The sequence below is a fragment of the Natator depressus genome, chromosome 3, assembly GCF_965152275.1.
Source record: "Natator depressus isolate rNatDep1 chromosome 3, rNatDep2.hap1, whole genome shotgun sequence".
In the NCBI taxonomy this organism is placed as follows: Eukaryota; Metazoa; Chordata; order Testudines; family Cheloniidae; genus Natator; species Natator depressus.
This window is the reverse complement of record NC_134236.1, coordinates 182,978,617-182,999,741: the sequence shown is the minus strand read 5'-3', so window position 1 is coordinate 182,999,741 and position 21,125 is coordinate 182,978,617. Positions and strand designations below refer to the sequence as shown.

Below are 21,125 nucleotides of genomic sequence, written 5' to 3'. Positions count from 1 at the left end.
GGATTGCACCTAAGTGTAGGTCTCCCAACATGTCCAGTCTCCCTTATTGACATTTCACACTTGTGAGTAAGGAACCAAGTGCAAAGTGGACTTGAGACTAACTACAGCTCAGTGTGGAAGATAATATACTTACTACTGAGAAAATTTTCAAAAGGGATCCATGATTCTGGGTGTCTCAAGACACCTTAAAGGGCCTGATTTTCAGATGGCAGATATCCAGCACTTTCTGAAAATCATGTCTTTTTAAGGTTTCTTAAGTTCGGCAGTCAAAAATTAAGGCACCTAAAATCACTAATTGCTTTTGAAAATGTAAGTTCTAGTGCTTAACCTAGCTTGTACCCTTAGCTTCTCCTTGAACTTGTTCTGGAGAACAACCATCTTGCATTCACTCTTGAGCACTGTTTCATGTACCAAGTGCTGAATAATAACATGAGAGGACTCCATGTTTCAAAAACAAATTTGGCTCTTTATTAAGAGAAGTACGTACAATGATGCTGCAACTGCAGCTTGCATTCAAATCATGTGCATACAGATTTGCTGTTGCCTCCTCCAAACTCTGTCCTCCTGCAGCCTGTGCTCTTCCCTCAAGTTCAATGCAGCTTGCTACAGGTGCCCACAGGGATTTGCAGGGTCAAGGTGTTTGTCCATTCACGTGTCAGAATCTGGTGGTACAAAGTCACAAATACTCTTAATCACCAGATTCAACCAATGCTGTTTTGAAATGAGAGCGACTTCTGCAACTACATTCAGCTCATTAAGGAAAAGTGCATCAATCATTTGCTAGTGGACTTTTATGTGCACACTGGGACACTTCCCACCACATGGATTTGGATCAGAAATGGACCAGTACTGACTTGAAGGTGCCTTTTAGCCTACTGCTTTGGTGATGGAAACAAAAACAATGCGGACCAAAATCTCCTCTTCTGATACCATTGTGCGGGGGTAAGTGAAATAATCTTGCACCTTAGCTCTTGTCAGCTGAATGTGTAGTATGTCAAGTTATTGTACCCTTAACAAGACCTCTAGTATGTTTCTCAGAAAAACATTGTAATTCTGTATTTTTTTCTTTCAGCCATTGATCGTCAACACTGACTTCTCAAACACAATGCATTACATAGCCTAGCACAACTTTAGAAAAGTGTGGGGAGAAAAGACATTCTCCAGAGTTTATGTAATTCTTGAGAAATTCTTCAAAGACAGTGTTAACTGAAGTTTTGTTGGTTGTCCTTCAAGAACTGAAGATGATATGTCACTTTTGCTGGCTGTTCATAAAAATAAAATATACAGCAGAAAATCAAAATGTTTTTCCATTTAAAATATAACTTTACATGTTATGTTAAAATCATTTTACAAATTCACAGTTAAAAACAATCATGCTGCCATCTACGTAAATCCACACGAATATTTCAGTTCAAGTGATTCAGAGGAACTAATGAATAAATAGTTCCATCACTGGTTTTAGAAGCTGGAGTACAATGGCCATTTCTCATATGCGAATTATGGACAGATGAGGAAGTCTCTGTTCTGTAAATTTGGGCTTGCATTTCGCAGCAACCAAACTTGCTCAGTAAAATGAAGAAATCCCTGCGGAAGGTCTTTGTGAAAATCGCATACAAGAAAGGATTGGCACATGAATTGATAGGATAGAACAAAACTAGGAGGATCTTGGATTTGGACACAGTGATGAGAGGAAGCTTGAGTGATGCCGATATTGCAAAAAAAGATATTGGTGCCATGCACAGAAAATCGGTGAAGATCAGTATCGCCATGCGCTTGGCAATTTTGGTGTCACTGTTTGAAGAGATTACATTAGGGTTTCTCACTGTGAAGTAGATGCAGATGTAACAGGCACAGATGATCATAAATGCAAGAACATTCAGTACTAAAAGGAATATGATATAAGCCTGGGAAAGGGGCGTTTCTATATCCATGGGCAAGCAAATGCTGACTTTCATGTAGCTGCTGACTCCAAATATGGGAAGAAGGGCCACAGTGAAGGCAAACATCCAGCCAAAAATCATAATAACCATGGCATGCCTAAATCGAACCTTGCGGTCCAGTTGCATGGCATAGGTGATTGTATGCCATCTTTCCAGAGTGATCACAGTCAGTGTGTAAACTGAAAGTTCGCTTGCAAACACAGTGAAAAACCCTGCAGCACTGCATCCCGCACCAGTCTGCCAGTCTATGGCATAGTTGTAATACTGGCTTTTGGTCTGTGTATCAACAGATGCAATCAACAACAGATAGATGCCTATACATAGGTCTGCAAATGCAAGATTGCACATTAGAAACCGAGGGACAGTGAGTTTATACTGACTGCTTATTAAAATAATCAGCACAATGATGTTCCCGGTGATAGCTAGAATGTTGATAAACCATATCAGGACTCTGAGAATATTGTATCCCATAATATCTTCACAAGGATTGAAGGCATCAGGCTTAGGAGAGCAAGCCACATGGACTACTTCATTACATAAGCCGTAGTCAAAGTCAAATTCATTTTCTAGTGAGTCAAAAGCTATGTAGTCATTGGAAATGTAGTCCTCAGCTGCAGATCTTCTGTGCATCCTGTCCACAGGCTGCTCATCAGCATCTTGCATGACATCAGATTTATTACATATTGGATGCAACGCAGAACTGGAATGGAAGAACAGAATTTAGTTAGTGTCTAAAAAATACAGCAGAAGAAATAGAAGAAATAAGAGATATCATGCAGTTCCCATTAACAGCTCTGCCCCTCTTAACTGATTATTTACCCCAAGTCAAGATTTGAGGCCCCAGTCCTGCAGATCTTATGCACATGCTTAACTTTACAAAGATGATTAATCCCATTAGTTTCAGTGGGATTACTGTCATGCATAAAGTTAAGCATGTGTAAAAGGGTTTGCAGAGTCAGGGCCTATAGGTGCTAAAGTATAGCTTGGGGTGAAATCACATAAACAATGACAAAATATCATTGCAAAACATACAGCTGGTTGAAAAATGGGGGAGGGAGGGAGAATGCAAAAAAAATGAGAATGTTTGTTTTAGTTTTTCATTGAAATTTTCCAATAATCTCCTTTTATGCAAAGGGACTGAAATATATATTCTCTTCCCAGAATTTGGTGTGCATCTCAAGAAACAAACCAAGGAAGCCAAGGGGTAGGGAGGGTGTATAATGGTCCAAAAGAGGGTGCCAAAAGTAGACAAATGAGACAAGATGCTCCAGATAAGCACATTACATTCACTACCATCTTTTCCTCAATTTATGCAGACTTGACCAGCACAATTAATTACAGGTAAATTACTTCCTCTGCTTATAGATAGCAGATTTGCATGTCTGCTAGTAAATCATTTTGCTTGTATTTTCTTAATACAGCTGAATACAAAACTTGTTCTAGCACCCAGTAAGAGTACTTATGTGGTTAAACATATTGCTGAATCAGGGTCCTAGATATCCCCAAAAAAGTACATGTTACTGTTCTACTGTTCTAAAGCAAGTCTTTCTTTATTTATACAATTCATCCATTTGCTTTCTTTGTCTCAAAATATATTCTGAATCCACTCCAGATTAATTCAACATTAATACTCTGTTGAATATGCTTAAGAAAGAGTATGGAAAAATTTAAGAGTGAGGGCTCAGTTATTTGTTTTCCTCTCAGTCTGTCTCAACACACAAATACACAATTTTATCTTATGGTTCCTTTCACAACAGGATGGGCAAAATTTGAAGAACGCTGTGCAGACAACATTCAAATTATATGATTTCATGCTGGCCTTTGAGGAGGGTTTCATCAACCAAGTATTTGAATCCAGATTTAAACACTCTGTCCTGAAAAATCCTTTTTTGTTATTATTATATATTGCAAGGGATCCATTCTAGTTTTCAGTGTGAAAGAGGAGGTACATGTTAGCTCTACATATCCCAATTTAATTTTCCCCCCTAAAAGCAAAAACTTACTTAGCATGAAAAAAGATCAAATAAAACTGCCAGTCACTCTGTAAGATTGAAATCACAGACAATTACAGTATTTCATGGTAAAGACTGAGAGTAAAAAGTTCAAAGTACCTATTGACCGTGGCAATTAAGTATAATTTTCAAAAGTGACCTAGGGAGGGCCTAAGGGTCCCAGTGGGACTTAGGAACTTAAGTCACTTTGGCATTTTTGAAAAAAAATTAGCCAGTGTCTGGAATTATTTTCTGTACTTTTTCATCACCCCAGTGTCATAGAGTAACTGATCATTTTAGTTATCTTTCATGGTAATTAAAACTCTGCTTTTTTTAAAGGAAAGGGATTTGAATTGTTCTCTGAAGTTGCTCTTCCTAAAGTATTCAGGGGCATGTCCACAGTGGAAATAGTTTATAAAGTCAACAATATCTTGAAAACTTAACTATAATTACAAATCAGTAATTTTCCTTTGCACAGTACCATTCATAGCTACCTGTTCTTGTACAATGAAGAGCAAGAATAAGTTTCTCTTAGAAGGCACTGGTTCCCTTAAAGGAATTTGAATTGAGGCACAGTCAGATTAAGTAACTTGCTCAAGGTACAGAAGCTAGCATCAGAACTAGGATTAGAACTCAGAAATTCCTTTTTCCAGCCTTGTACTCAATCCACCAAATGAAACTGCCCATATAAATGGGAAGAAACAACTTAGTAAATACTCCCCCTAGAAGCAGAGAAAATATATCTGTGTTTAGCAACACTATAATACACAGAATATGAACTGTTCAAAACCACAGAGCACAAATGAAGAAAAGAAAGCCAGCGATATCGCAAGGCAAACAAAGGGGATAGCTGGGCCTTGAGCTCAGAAATAGACTCAGTAGAATAAATGGGCCAAATCTAGATTCCATACGAGACACTAACTCTAAGTAATTTGGCTTACTGAAAAGTGACAGAGTGAGGCCTGGTCTAAACTACAGGGTTAGGTCAACATAAGCTGCCTTGCAATTGACCTAGCTACGCAAATGTCTTCACTTACATTTGGCTCCTGCCAATGTAAGTGCCTCTCTATGTCCATTTAGTAACACCACCTTCCTCAGTGGTGTAGATTTATAGTCAATTAGGGCTACACAGTGTGAGTGTAGATACTGTGTTTCTTATGTTGACTGTTATTGGTCTTCAGGAGCCATCCCACAATGCCCCACACTGACAATACAATCAATACAAGTGCTCCTGCTGGGGATACACACCACTGTCATAAAGCATGCATACACACAAGTTTTTTAATAACTGCGATGGCTGTAAGTTAGGTCAACACAATTTTGTAGTGTAGACGTCCTCTAAAAAACAATTTCAAATGTAAGAAGAAAGTCATATCATCATGATTCTTTTAGAAAGAAGCTAATCTTTACGTCAAAAGAATCAGAACGATGGCTGAAGTTCCTGCTGAGAATTGTCAGCTTCAGGGACACATAGATAGGAGGAAATTATTTTTTTTGAATCACAGATAAAGGAGGGCCTCCAACACAGCCTGCAAAGCAAACCTTTATACAAGTTAGTTTAAAATGTAGTGTATCTTTTATTAGATCAACAGCAGACTTTTTAGTACGATGATTCTATAGACCATAATTTTTAGCCATAAGCTCTCAAAAAATTAGATCTTAGGGCCAGAGCTTATGGGCCAACTGAGCCATGTGTTGTGCAAGACCAGGGAGCTTGGGTGGGAAGGACAAAGGTGACTTATCTTTAATTCATCTTTACAAGTCCTGGATACTGAGCCTGGTCCATTTTTGATCCCCTACACAAGTTAGAACAGCCACAGGGCTCCTGTAACTTACATTAGTTGCCCATGGCCCCAAAGGGGTTCTTCTGGGAGTCAGGGATCACTGACATGTGGGGGTGCTTTGCTGGGAGAGAGGATAGTGTAGGAGCCACTGTGGCAGCTTTCACCACCTAAAGATTCTCCAGTACAGCAGATTCCTCAGAGTGTTGCTTAAGTGCTGTTAGGGTAGTTTTGAATCAGTGGAGCAGCCAGATGGGGCTGAGGATCTGACCCTGAACATCCTTTGAGGGTTTTCGTGTTATAACCATAAGGCTCAAACATCCTTAAAAATGGATAATCCAGGTTATCAGGTAGATAATGTTTATTCTCCCTGACAAATCACATCCTAGCTCTAATCTTGAAGGAGAAATAATAGTCTTTGGATAATGTATGATGAAGTCAAGTGACACCAGTACTCTCATCATGATGATGAATAATCTCCCTTCCACTTATCAAGAGTAGTCCTTGATCAGACAATCATCACAGTGAGGTTGAACATGTCATTAAGGACTCTTCAAAACAACTGAACAGTCCTGAGTACACACAGAGCTTGTGTCAGATACAGAAATGCTTTGACATGGAAGCAGGTGTATCTGCTACATCCTATACCGGGGTGGGCAAACTTTTTGGCCCAAGGGCCAAATCTGGGTATGGAAATTGTACGGCGGGCCACGAATGCTCACAAAATTGGGGGTTGGGGTGCGGGAGGGGGTGAGGGCTCTGACTAGGGGTGCGGGCTCTGGGGTGGGGCTAGGGCTTTGGGGTTGGGGCGTGGGAGGGGTCAGGGGTTCAGGCTCTGGGTGGCACTTACGTCAAGCAGCTCCCAGAAGCAGCAGCATGTCCCTCCTCTAGCTCCTACGCAAAGGCACAGCAGAAAGCTCTGCGCGCTGCCCCATCCATAGGTGCAGCCCGTGCAGCTCCCATTGGCTGCTGTTCCCGGCCAATGGAAGCTTGGGGGGCAGTGCTTGGGGGGGCAGCGTGCAGAGCCCCCTGTCTGTCCCTATGTGTAGGAGCTGGCGGGGGGACATACCGCTGCTTCCAGGAGCTGTGTGGAGCAGGTCAAGCCCCTGACCCTGCTCCCCAGCTGGAGCGCCGGAGCGGGGCAAGCCCCAGACCCCGATTCCCAGCGAGAGCTTGAGGGTTGGATTAATATGTCTGCAGGGCCGGATGTGGCCCCCAGGCCGTAGTTTGCCCACCCCTATCCTATACCCAATATCTAAGCTAATGTGCATGCAAATGACCTTGAGGTTCAGATGCAAAGTATATCACTATTCTCCTGAATTAAAACTTTTCTGTTTTAAATCTCTATAGCCCAGGCTAGTTCTTAAGTCATCCAGTTATTTCAATATAAGGATGGGACTTCAATAGAATCCCTTCTCCATGATGCCTCTGCTTGAATGACTTGCTCCAGATAAGCTTTTCTTGACTTCTCAGTAGCTTAATTAAAAATAAACAATCTGGATAAAGTTTTGAAAATTAATGTGCTCCATTTTTTTTAAATGATAAGAGTCTTGCTTTTGAAAGAGGGAATAGAGGAGGCTAGAAAGAAGCAAATGCCACTAGCCACATACCTTAGATATAGGCCTGGTCTACACTGCAGGGTTAGGTTGCTGTAAGCTGCCTGGCATCGACCTATCTGTGGAAGTCTCTTTATTTAAATTTGGCTCCTGCCGATGTAAGTGCCTCTTTGTGCTGATTTATGCTGTGTCTACACTATGGAGTTAAGTCAACATACGTTACATTGACGATCATAAGCCACTTTAATTACATCAGTTGTGCATGTCCACAAAATGCTCCTTGCGTCTGTGTCGCTGCTGCTCTTGCATCGACAGAGAAAGCGTTGCATTGTGGGTAGCAATTTCACTGTGCAATTCACCACCCTCTGCCGCTGGGAGCTGTGGGAATGGATCGTGGTGCATTATCGGGACATTCTCACCATCCCATGATGCAGTTCTTTCTGTCCCATCATTCCATGGGTTTACAACTTTGTTTCACACTGTTTTTAACAGTCCATGTAAACTGTGTGCCCGCCAACTCTGACTGAAAATGAGGATTCTGAATTGCTGACCACTCTTGTGATGAGTGTGATGAACACAATGTGACTGGTCCTGCAATATTTCATGAGTTCTGAATCAGAAAGTGAATCAGTGGTGCCTTCCCTACTGTGTGCCATTGAAAGAAATAATTCAAGACTGCTGCTGGCATTCAGAGAGCACCTGCACATGGTGGACGTCAGTACTGGGCTCGGGAAACAAGCACTGAGTGGTGGTTTCACACCTTGATGCATGTATGGGATGATGAGCAGTGGCTGTAGAACATTTGGATGCGCAAATGCACCATCCTGGAACTGTGTGCAGAGCTTGTCCCAGCACTACAGTGCAAGGACACCAGAACGAGAGTTGCTTTCACTGTGGAAAAATGAGTGGTGATTGCTGTGTGGAAGCTGGCAACTCTGGTGTCAGCCACAAATCAGTCTGGAGTTGGAAAGTGCATTGTGGGGGAAATGGTGATGCAAGTGTGCAGGGCCATTAATCACCTCCTGCTATGAAGGACTGTGACTCTGGGTAATATGCAGGAAATAAATGATGGCTTTGAAGCGATGGGATTCCTAAACTGCAGCTGGGTGACAGATGGAACGCATATCCAATTTTGGCCCCAAACCATCTTGCGATGGAGTACACCAACCAGAAGGGTCTTGCAGGCACTGGTGGATCACTGGGGCTGTTTCACTGACTTCAGTGCAGGGTGGTCAGGGAACGTGCATGTGTGCATCTTTAGAAACACTGGACTGTATAGAAAGCTGCACGCTGGGACTTTATTTCCAGACCAGAACATTCAAATTGGGGATGTGGAAATGCCCATGGTGCTCCTTGGAGACCCTGCATATGCCTTCCTCCCGTGGCTCATGAAGCCTTAAATCAGGAACCTAGATAGCAGCAAGGAGTGCTTCAACAACAGGCTCAGCAGGTGCTGAATGATCATTGAATGTGCCTTTGGCAAATTAAAAGGTCACTAGCCCTGCCTTTTTTCGCAGGTTAGACCTCAATGAGGAAAATATTCGGATAGTCACAGCAGCCTGCTGTGTTCTGCATAACATTTGAGAAGCAGAGAGGGAAAAGTTTCCCCAGGAATGAAGCGCTGAGGTAGATCGGCTGACTGCTGATTTTGAGCAGCCGGATACCATGGCAATTAGAGGGGCACAGTGGGACACTATTAGAATTAGGAAGGCTTTGAAGGAGCATTTTGACAATTATTCCCAGTAATGTGTCTTTATGTGATGCATTCAGCCAGGCAATGTTTGCTTGCTCCCTTGAATGACCCCTGTCGTGCTTGCTTCCTGAGCATTAATTGTACTGAGCAAATATTCCTGCCTATAGTCACTATGTTTGAATGTCAGCACCAACTAACATGTATAACACAAATAAAGACTCATTTTATTTCAAAGACTAAAGTTTAATAGCAGGACAATACACAAACATTTTATCAGACAGGGGACATGGTAATGAGGCAAAGTCTCTCGGTTATTGTTCTCACAGCTGCTTGTAACTCCAGCTTTCATTATGAAACCAGTCCCTAGGGGTGGAGGGCACAGAGTACTGCAAGGGACAGGGACCATGTGAGGAATGTGGTGGGGGAGTTTGAGGAGGGCATGGAACAGAGTTCTGCACTGGGTGCAGGGGGAGTTGTGCACAGGTGTGATAAGTTTGCAGCGTAATGAGGGACTTGAGCACCTCTGTCTGGCCCTCCTTTCCAGGTTATCCAGCCTGAGTCTTTCATTGATTGTGTCCCTCCAAGTTCTTGTTTCACTATCTGCTGCATTTGTTGACTGCAGCAATTCGCAAAACATCTCCTCCTTACTCCTCCTGGTTCACCGCCTTATCTGGTGGAGGCACTCCACCAGTGTGGAGGACTGGGTCCTCAAGGAGACAACTGCAGAAGCCAAAGACACAATGAACAGAGACAGTATTGTGAATTCGCTCACAGCTGTGAATCACAAAAGTTACATACACTTCTTTCTCATTGTCCCTTTGCTAGCACACAACTTGGTGAGAGTCTGAAATATGGTGAGTTTGATTGTGGGGGAGAGTTGGGAAGGGTGAATGGGCAAGAAGGGACAAAGGGTTGTTTGTGAAGAGGGACACTACATAGGCCTAGGGAGAGTATTCTGAATGTTGGCACCCCTTTCCAGGTGCCAATTAGGGTAATCAAACCAATATCTCACTCTTGAGGGAACCCAGAATGCAAAGGTGCATCTCCTGCTCCTCCAGACCAGGTCAGTATACTGCTCATCTGTGTGCTGCTTTGGTCCCTGCAGAAATATTTGCTGGTTGCCATGGCAAAGTTTCCTACAGGGAATAAACAAGGCAACTCTGCCAATGGACCTTTGGCAGAGGATTGCAGAATACCTAAAGGAAAGTTTCCTAGAGATCACTATGGAGGATTCCCGAGACAAACTTTTCCACCAGCCCCAACTGCATAGCTGCTTAGGCTCATTTGTTAATTTCTGTTCCTTATCCCTCCTCTACCACATAACGAAGTACATGGGAGCTCAATCTCCTCTCACAGTGCAGTATCAAAGCAAAATGCATGCTTACCAGAGCTCGCATCCCCTGCTTCATGCATGCTAGAGCTGGACTGCTGGGACTCGCTAGACCCCTCCAGAGTCAAAAAGAGGTCCTGATGCACCATTCCACTGGACGACCCTGTCATGTGTTCCACATCCTCCTCCAACTCGATTTCAATTTCCTCATCTGCCACTTTGTCCTTGGGGTTGACTCCACTGGCCGCTACCTCTAGTCCCCCCGGAAGTGTCCACAGGGCTCTTGACGGTCAAGATGGGGTCACCACCGAAGATGGCATGCAGTTCCTTGTAGAAGCACCATGTTTTCGGCACTGCACCAGAGCAATGGTTAGCCTCCCTTGCCTTCTGGTGTGCCTGCCTCAGCTCCTTGATCTTAGCACAATACTGCTGCATGTCCCTTTCATGCCCCTTCTCTTGCATCCCACTAGCAATGAGTCTGTAGGTATGAAATTTCCTACAGCTCGAGTGAAGCTGTGACTGCACAGCCTCCTCTCCCCACAGACCCAGCAGATCCTACAGCTCCCGGTGTACTTCAGGTGGGAGCTCATCCACTGAAGAAAGCTGGCACAGTTAGCTGGGAAGATGCTGTGTGAACTGTGCATGCTGAGTAAACAGGAAGAGGAATTTTTAAAGTTCCTAGGCCTTTAAATGGGGGAGGGGCAAATGGCTGTGTACTTTCAGGGCAGCAATTTCAAACTGCTGACCAGAGTGGTCATGATGGGCATTGTGGGAAACCTCCTGGAGGCTAATTAGAGTTACATAAGCAAGCGCACTGTTTACACTGACACTACATTGATCAAGCTTTGTCACAAAAAGCTCTATGCCTCTCTTTGAGGTGGTTTTATTTTGTTGGTGTAGCAGGAGAGTTAAATCAGTGGGAGGAGCATTGTAGTCTGTACACCTCTACTGTTTTGTTGATGAAAGCTAACTTTTGTCGACAAAAACTGTGTAGTGTAGACAAGGCCTTAATAACACCACCTTCCTGAGGTGATACAAAAGGTTTTGAGCTGCTGTATTTTGTCTCCAAGCACAGCACTGAAAAAAATACTGCTTTGCCGCCATTAACTGAAAAGGGGAAAAATCAAAATAAAATTTATTAAATTGGTAAGAAATAGGGTGGCAGCAGTAGACCATAACAGTAAGATGCATGTTTTAACAAATACAGTAACTCCTCACTTAACATTGTCCCGGTTAACGTTTCATTGTTACGTTGCTGATCAGTTCAAGAGCATGGTTGTTTAAAGTTGCGCAATGCTCCCTTATAACGTTGTTTGGCAGCCGCCTGCTTTGTCCACTGCTTGCAGAAAGAGCAGCTCGTTGGAGCTAGCTGGTGGGGGCTTGGAACCAGGATGGAGCAGCAGTCCCCCTATCAGCTCCCCTAAGTTCCCTGTGCAGCAACCACCAAGCAGGCTATCAATTGCCAGGCAGTTCAGCTGACTCTCCCCATACTGCCATGTGCTGCTCCTGCCCTCTGCCTTAGAACTGATCCCACACGCCTCCTCCTTGCTGTGCAGAGGGCAGGAGGGAAGAGGGGTGCTAATGTCAGGGTGTCCCCCTCCCTCCCACTCCTGCACCCCATCTCCACAGAGTGGGGGAGGGGGTAGGGACACAACAGGACTCAGTATGGAGGGAGCTTGCTGGCAGTAGCTGCTGTCTCAACTTGCTGATCTACTTAAAAAGGCAGTATACTTAGAGTGGGGTCAGTGTACTTAAAGGGGCAATGTGTGTCTCTCTCACACACACGGTGTGTGTCTCTGTCTCTCCTTTCTCTCTCACTCTCTCTCACACACACAATGTCTCTCTCTCTCTCTCTCTCTCTCACACACACACACATACACACACACACAGTGTGTGTCTCTGTCTCTCTCTGCCATGCTGTTTCTCCTCCCTCCATTGGTGCTGCCTTGTAGAGTGTGATGCTACAATCACAACATGTTAACTCTTGAGGGCTCAGCAGAATGCTAGTTCATTTAGCAGTAAGGCATTCCCTGGGAAATATCCCACCCTCTGACTCCACCACCTCAACCAAGCTTAAAAAATTTCCCTGGAACCTAACCCCCCTGCATTTACATTAATTCTTATAGGGAAATTGGATTTGCTTATCATTGTTTTGCTTAAAGTAGCATTTTTCAGGAACATAACTACAATGTTAAGCAAGGAGTTACTGTAAGTATATATTAAAGAAATAAGTTGATGGTTTATAGTTTTATAAGTCTGGTAATTTTAAGGGTGCGGTCAATGTTGGCACACAGCCAAGGACAGTGAGCTGGTAGTTTTAAACAGTTCTGCCAAGGACTGGTATGTTGGTAGGCAAAGAGTGGACTGAGGTTAGGTAAAGGTCACTCCAAAACCTGAAGGGAGTGGTCAGTCAAGCATGGTGCAGGTTTTCAATCAGGTCTGGCTTTGATTGACAGATGCGTTCAGCGGTTGTGATTGGTTCATAAGAACAGACCAATCAGGGAAGGCTTAAAGGTGATTGATGGATGGGTTTGCTAATCATAAAGATTGAGGAAACAACCAATCAGAATAGACCAAAACCTGTATATAAGGCAGAGAGCTGACAGGCTTGAGTCAGTCAAGATAAGAGCAGGCACAGAAGCAGGAGAGGAAGAAGGAAGATCAGAAATGAGCTGAAATCACTGAAGAAGGGAAGAGCTGTGGCAGCAGTAATTGTTCAGAAGTAGCCATGACAGAGCAAAAGAACCATAGACAGATGAGAGGGAAAGAAGACTGCAGAGAAGTAATTATGATGACCATAGTATAAGGAACCAATAGGATGTATGAGTGTGTATGCTTGAGATAATGAAGTTGGACGTTTGTGCATGTATGTTTGTTATAGGGCTGTTGATTAATAACAGTTAACTCATGCGATTAAGTCAAAAATTTAATTATGATTAAAAAAATTAATTGTGATTAATCGTGTGATTAATCACACTGTTAAACAATAGAATACCAATTGAAATGTATTACATATTTTGGATGTTTTTCTACATTTTCAAATATATTGATTTCAATTACAACACAGAATGCAAAGTGTACACTGCTTACTTTATATTATTATTTTTGATTTGCTCTGTAAAATGATAAACAAAAAAAAAACAGCATTTTTCAATTAGGCTCATCCAAGTACTGTAGTGCCATCTCTTTGTCATGAAAGTGCAATTTACAATGTAGATTTTTTGTTGTTACATAACTGCACTCAAAAACAGAACAATGTAAAACTTTAGAGCCTACAAGTTCACTCGGTCCTACTTCTTGTTCAGCCAATAGCTAATACAAACAAGTTTGTTTACATTTACAGGAGACAACACTACCCACTTCTTATTTACAATGTCACCTGAAAGTGAGAACAGGCGTTCGCATGGCACTTTTGTAGCCAGCATTGTAAGGTATTTACGTGCCATATATGCAAAACATTCATATGCCCCTTCATGATTTTGTTGGTGTTGGTCCAGCAGGGGGTTATACTAGATGACCTCCTGAGGTCTCTTCCAACCCTAATCTTCTATGATTCTATGCTTCAGCCACCATTCCAGAGGACATGCTTCCATGCTGATGATGTTTGTTAAAAAAATGTGTTAATTAAATTTGTGACTGAACACCTTGGAGCAGAATTGTATGTCTCCTGCTCTGTTTTACCCGCATTCTGCCATATATTTCATGTTATAGCAGTCTTGGATGATGACCTAGCACATGTTATCATCTTAAGAACACTTTCACTGCAGATGTGACAAAACGCAAGAGGTACCAATATGTGATTTCTACAGATAGATGCTGCACTTGACATAAGGTTTAAGAATCCGAAGTGCCTTCCAAAATCTGAGAGGGACGAGGTGTGGAGCGTGCTTTCGGAAGTCTTATAAAACCAACACTCCGATGCGGAAACTATAGAACCCGAACCACCAAAAAAGAAAATCAAGCTTCTGCTGGTGGCATCTGACTCGGACGATGAAAATGAAGATGCGTTGGTCTGCACTGCTTTGAATCATTATTGAGCAGAATCCATCATCAGCATGGATACATGTCCTCTGGAATGGTGTTTGAAGCATGAAGGGACATATGAATCTTTAGCACATCTGGCATGTAAATATCTTTGCGACGCCAGCTACAACAGTGCCATGTAAACGCCCGTGGCTGTATGCCGGCCTAAGTTAGGTTGACATAATTTTGTAGTGTAGACATAGCCATTTTCTCTGGAGCCACAGTAAACCACAAATTATCTTCTGTGTGAGAGAGACAAGTTCTATGATGATGTTGAGCAAATATTTGTGTTTCTTAAGACAAGGAAATATATCTTGACAAGGAAACACTTTTTCTAGTGGGAAAATTAACTGAACTTTGAGAGGTCAGTGAGAAGAATTTTAATGCAGTTCTGCTCTCTTTTGCTTTTGTAGCACTGCCACATACTCCAAAGGTATTTCCTCCGTCATGAGGTACAGTTCATGCTGGAAACACCACAACACAACACAGACATGGACATCTCTAGCTGCTGTATTACAAACACCAAATAACTGGATATTGTAGCTGATCATGAAACCTGACTAAATCCTTCTTTTGCGGGAAAGAAAAACTTAGAACTCATTAACCACCAAGTAAAGAAATTGAGTCTATTCCTACTTCCACTGAAATCAATGGCAAAGCTCCCATTAGCTTCAAGGTGGCAGGATCAGACCCATTGTTGTTTATTAACCACAGAAGCCTGGTAACTGGAGATATAGGTGAAAATATCACCATCTGATAAACTTTCCTACCAAAGAGTCCAGTATTCTGGAGTCACACTGCGCAATGAATAATGATTTCTGCCAGATTTTCCCCTTATTATTATAGCCTTAACCATTAAATTCACATTCTTAAGACAGATAGCACTGTAGTGTCTGAAGGTGATATTTATTATCTACCAGCACAAGGGAGCCCAAAAGTTTTTCACTGCCTGATAAAATTAGTATTAATATAAAGTATAAAATTTAAATTAGGGTAGTAGTCTAAGGGCTTTGTCATTTTTATTTTGCTTTAATTTTCTGTCAAGCCCTACATATAGGCCATGTCTAAACACAGAATTCTGGACAACTAAAATGTGGATTGTTCTGACATGGCAATTCCTATCTTTTTAAGGCTGTCCAACAAAAGAAAAGCTTGCATCAATATCAAGTGTTTGCATGGATCCTGAACACCACCTACAGCTTTATCAATTATATAAACTGAGGGGATTTATGGGTTGATTAAACTAATTAATGTGCAGAACTTTAAGAATACCTGATGACATGAAACTACTTGATGAGACCCCGTGAAGACTCAATGCATCCTGCTGATGGCAAGCCAGAAGCAACAAGACAAACCGATTTAAGAGCCTGAAAAGATCACCCCCATACCTGACTTCACTGGAATTCCTCAGGGTACACGTAGCAGATCCCATTTAAGGATCAGGGATTTAAACATGTGTATCAATGCATACATATCAGGGGCATTTAAATCTGTGGATAAATACAGTATCCCTACAACATTTATGTTAGTGTATGATCAATATGTGCATTTGTGTACTACCTTGGGTCCATTATTTCCATCACTCCTTATGACCATCCTGCTGAAGTCAAAGCCAAAACTCCTACGGACTTCAATGGGTTCAGAATTTCACCCTGTTGTCTCTCTGACTGCCTCTCACAACAGGTTAGAAAGTTGTTTCATCTGCAAGGGCTTCATTGTGGCTCCTGAAGGGCCCACCTCAGAAAAGTCCATTGGGCCTTACTGAATGCACTGCAACTAACTAATGTTAATGGAGGTATGACCATTTACACCAGCAGATTATCTGGCTCCTAATATGTACTTTGCTCTCAGTATATACAAATGTATGTATACATAAATGTATATGTATTATAAATCTTTGAGGGAACACCCCATACCTAGCTTTAATCTCTTTTCCATGGATTAAGTTTAATTATTTGATTCACCATCAAAAGTCAGAAATGCAAAGAAAAATGAAATTACTCACATTTGTCTCTTCCAATTTGTGAATGCACAGCAATGGCTAGGATACGTGAGGTTAGCCTCAATCAGTGCAACAAACTTCTCTAAGGCAGGCAGTTTCTTTAAATTGTAGGTAGATCGTGCTCTTAGCTTCTTAATATTTTCTAATCCATAGGCGGGCAGGAAACTGATTCTTGTCTTTGAAATATCCCTTAAAGACATATAATAATCTCAGCAAAAAGGTAAATTAACAACACTCTCCCGCCCCTCAATTTAGAGACAGTTTTGGCTCCTGCACATTATAAGAGACTAGTGATCGCAAAGAAACTGTCTGGACAGCCACATTGAAAACAGGATCAGAGGATGACATTGTACTTTCTCATTCCGTATATCTGATGTCTGCCTTGGAAAGATTCTAAAAATCACTGATGTGGAACAAAATAAGAGAAGATTTGGACAGGTACAGACATCAAAGACAGTCATGGCTTGGTCTTTGAAGGGGGAACGCATGCTTAACAAATAGGATTAATTTCCTTGAGATGGTGATAATAAGAATCAACAAGTATGAAACAAAAGACCATATAACTAGGCTTCAAGAAGGCTTGCAACACAGCAGTGCATAAAAAAGAAAGAAAGAAACTGCTTATAACATTAGAAAGCAGCTATTGATGGTGAAATCCTAGACTGGATAAAAAAATTGCTTTAGTAACCAAAGTTGAAATATACCAGCACATGGATACAAATCAGGTGGAAGGAAAATGCTAAGAAGGGAAGATCAGTAACGGACATTAAGTCCAATCTTTTTGAAACTATACATCAATGAAAAGGAGGAGGAAACAAATACAAAAGTGTGCCTGCTTGTAGATGATGAAAAAATGATTGAGTGGGTCAATACCAAAGAAAAAAAGAGAGACTGGGTTTAAAGTGGGAGACCCGAGCTGATGTTCCTTGAAGAATACTGTTGAGTATTATAGATTCATTAAAAATAGAAGACAAATAATCTACAATCTGTAGTAGCAGTAAAGGATCTGGTACATAACAACTGAAAACCGTTAGCTTTTTGGGAGGCAGGGTTTAGAAAATACTGAAATGCACCAATCAGTGAGGAAGATTATTATGGCACTATATAAAGGGCTGATGAAATCACACCTGAATTATTATTATGGACAATCCTGGACACCTTATTATGGGAAGGAAAGTGAGGAACTGGAACAAAATGCAGAAGGCAACAGATAGGATGATAGAGGTTCATGGGGGGTAACAGCTGTGTGGAAAGGTTGGGAAAATTAAGTTTTGTGTTCATTTAAAAATGAGATTAAAGAGGGACAGACATCAAATTTCTAGGAGTGAAAACAACAAAACATTTCCAGAGGGTAACAAGTTCGAAAAGGAGAGAGAGAGAAGAGACTGAAGCTAAGAAGAGAGCAAGCATTACAGAAGGTGCAAATAAATGCATTTATGTGGAAGGCAGTTACTTTGTGAAATGGACTATCAAAGGTAGTGATGGAGGCTGTAATTATGAAGTTATGAAAAGAACTAGACAGGCAATGAGAGGGAAAATATTCTGTGATGCAAACAGAAAATCCTTCCTTGTGCTGCACAGAAACAGGAAGGAGATCAGTGGTCCTTCACCTGCTGTCAAGGAGCAGTGCAGGATTTCTCCCCAGTGTTCTAAAGAGTTATAGCTGGCATAACACATCTCATATGGGGCACTGTCTGCTAATGAGGGGGCATGCCTGGCTGGGCCACCTGCCTACTGTATATGCTGTGTCCATCAACATGGGAAAGCAGGGGAGCATGCTGCTTCCTTTAACAACAGCAGTAAAATGAACTGAGCAACATGTTGTCCAGTCCTTCCTGCAGTGCCAGGTATGTGCCCCACATTGCTCTGTTCTCTGTCTTGTGTTATCAAAGAAAAGAACTTGCCCTAATGAAGTAGAAGAACTGACCTAATTTGGAAGCATAGCTTTTCTCCATACTCAAAACATTCAGTCTCTATTTCATTGATAACTTTCCTATATCATGGCAATATTTCATTTGATATAAATTGCACATCCAGTGGCCACCAACTGTTGGGGAGATCAAATGTCAATAATAAGTTTCCTACAATTGGTGTGAATGACATTCACATTTAGAGTCAACTTTTCTGTGAAGGGCAAAACAAATACACCTGGAAAAGAATCACACCCAGAAAAGTTTGCATCTGAGCTCACAAACAGCGATTTGGTAACTGCACCCCTAACTACATTTGCTCAAACAATTACCCGAGTTGCATGAGCAAACATGGTTTTTGGTGGTAGCAATTTCTGTGCCCAGATTGCACCTATGGCTGGAAATGTAGAATGACAGTGATGAAGCGACTTGATGCTGAGTGTTGCAGAGCCTAACTTTTAGGCACATAGAAAATCACTCTACTGATACACTGCAATCAACAAAGTCTGTGATAGGCACCCAAGCTCCTATATGATGAATGGGATGGGTGCCTTGGAATGAGATCAATGAAGCCAGAATGGTAGGCAGCAAGCCACCTAAGCCAGCCAATGGGAGATGACGGTCAGAGTGGTATGTGCTAATCCCCCCTATCCCTCATGGAGATAGGATTGCATCTCTACCGCCTGAACTCTCTCTGCTTCACAGTGCACAAACTGTGGAAGAGAGGTGTTTGGCCTCCTATACTGAGTGTGGGATCCAAATCAAAACAACGGGGGTGGAGCAGGACCTCCCTGATGATATTTAACCCAAAGGTTAGGGTACTCAGTCAGGATGTGGGAAATCCCCAGTTCGAGTCCCTCCTCCACCTGAGGGGGAGAAGGAATCTATGGCTCACAGAGAGGTAGGGATTGGGATACCCCTCAAGAGCCTCCTGTGACTCATCGACCTGGTAGCAACAAAGGAAGCTTCACTGCTAATGCCATGAAATGGCTGAATGTTGATGCTAGAAACATTCAGCTGGAAATAAAATGCACATTTTTAACAGTAAGGATGATTATCCATTGGAACTTACTTAAGGATGTGAGGGATTCTCTATCATTTGAAGTCTTTAAATCAAGATTGGATGTCTTTTTTAAAGATATGCTCTATTGCAACCAGACGTTATGGGCTTGATGCTGGAATTACTGGGTGAAATTTTATGGCCTGTGCTATACAGGAGCTCAGATTAGATTATCACAATGGTTCCTTCTGATCTTAACATCTATGACTCTCTGAACCTTTTACATTATTTCAATATTTTAAGATGTAAGATACAAGGAGATGCTAATTGCCAACTAGATACTGTTTCAGGAAGAACAAGAGACAAAACAACAAGATGTACCATCTAATAAAATCTTGCAGTCTGCACCACAAATTTGATATGAGCAATTCTGTTTTTCCCAGTATAGATGTTGTCATAAATATAAAGAGAAGGGTAAACCCCTTTAAAATCCCTCCTGGCCAGAGGAAATATCCTCTCACCTGTAAAGGGTTAAGAAGCTAAAGGTAACCTCGCTGGCACCTGACCAAAATGATCAATGAGGAGACAAGATACTTTCAAAAGCTGGGAGGAGGGAGAAAAACAAAGGGTCTGGGTCTGTCTGTGTGATGCTTTTGCCGGGGACAGAACAGGAATGGAGTCTTAGAACTTAGTAAGTAATCTAGCTAAGTATGTGTTAGATTATGCTTTCTTTAAATGGCTGAGAAAATAGCTGTGCTGAATAGAATGAATATTCCTGTCTGTGTGTCTTTTTTGTAACTTAAGGTTTTGCCTAGAAGGATTCTCTATGTTTTGAATCTAATTACCCTGTAAGGTATTTACCATCCTGATTTTACAGAGGTGATTCTTTTTTTACTTCTATTAAAAGTCTTCTTGTAAGGAAACCAAATGCTTTTTCATTGTTCTAAGATCCAAGGGTTTGGGTCTGTGGTCACCTATGCAAATTAGTGAGGATTTTTACCAAACCTTCCCCAGGAAGTGGGGTGCAAGGGTTGGGAGGATTTTGGGTGGAAAGACATTTCCAAACAACGGTTTCTCAGGAACCCAGATAAAGTTTGGTGGGTGGCAGTGGAAGTCCAAGGGCAAAGGGTAAAATAGTTTGTACCTTGGGGAAGTTTTAACCTAAGCTGGTAAAAGTAAGCTTAGGAGGTTTTCATGCAGGTCCCCACATCTGTACCCTACAGTTCAGAGTGGGGAAGGAACCTTGACAGATGTTATTACAGGTCAATCATTTCCATAAGTGAAAACATATTTCTGGTGTACACTATGGTGACAGATGACTGGAAGACCTTTCTTTCATGATCTCAGTCAGGATAACTGTGGATGCACTACTAATAGAACAGAATAATTCCTATACAAATAATTCAGTGTCTGAATTTGAACTATCAAATGAATCTGAACTACAGCCAAATCAATTTGATAAACCATCAGAATATAATTGTATTGGCTTCAGCTTGCAAAGGTAATGCATTAGTTTTTCACTACAGGAAACTATGTTCCCCCTTCCCAAAAGAAACAGCAATTGTGTTGGTGCTAAGAAGATGCTTCAATAAGAAATTTATCCAAAAGTTAAAGGCATGTATATGGACTGGTAGCTATCCAGTGTTGAAAGTGGGAGGAAAAAATATGGAGGAACTTCTAAGGTAGTGCTTTATACTAGGTCTTTATTGAGCATCCCAGCATGGAGGGAGGGTATGGCAAGCACAGATATAAACACTACAGAAGAGTTCTTATCTGATTTTGAAGTTAAATGTTCTATTTTTCTCTCTCATTTTTATATTTTCTAGCCACTCTAACATCTTTTCTGCCACTGAAATAATAAAATTTCCTTCCCACAATTCTAAGGGCAGCTGTTGCTAA

General features: G+C 41.8%; 1 protein-coding gene across 1 annotated transcript in view; it reads right to left on the bottom strand.

Annotated features, from left to right (window-relative positions):
- Nucleotides 1–1,406: 1,406 nt before the first annotated feature.
- The window catches only part of FSHR (follicle stimulating hormone receptor), a 155,397-nt gene continuing 135,678 nt past the window's right edge, over nt 1,407–21,125 (bottom strand). The window contains exons 9-10 of the mRNA XM_074947147.1: nt 16,320–16,505; nt 1,407–2,640 (exon numbers count right to left, since the gene is read on the bottom strand). Coding sequence (XP_074803248.1) covers nt 1,407–2,640; nt 16,320–16,505 — 1,420 coding nt within the window. The remainder of the gene's footprint in view (nt 2,641–16,319; nt 16,506–21,125) is intronic.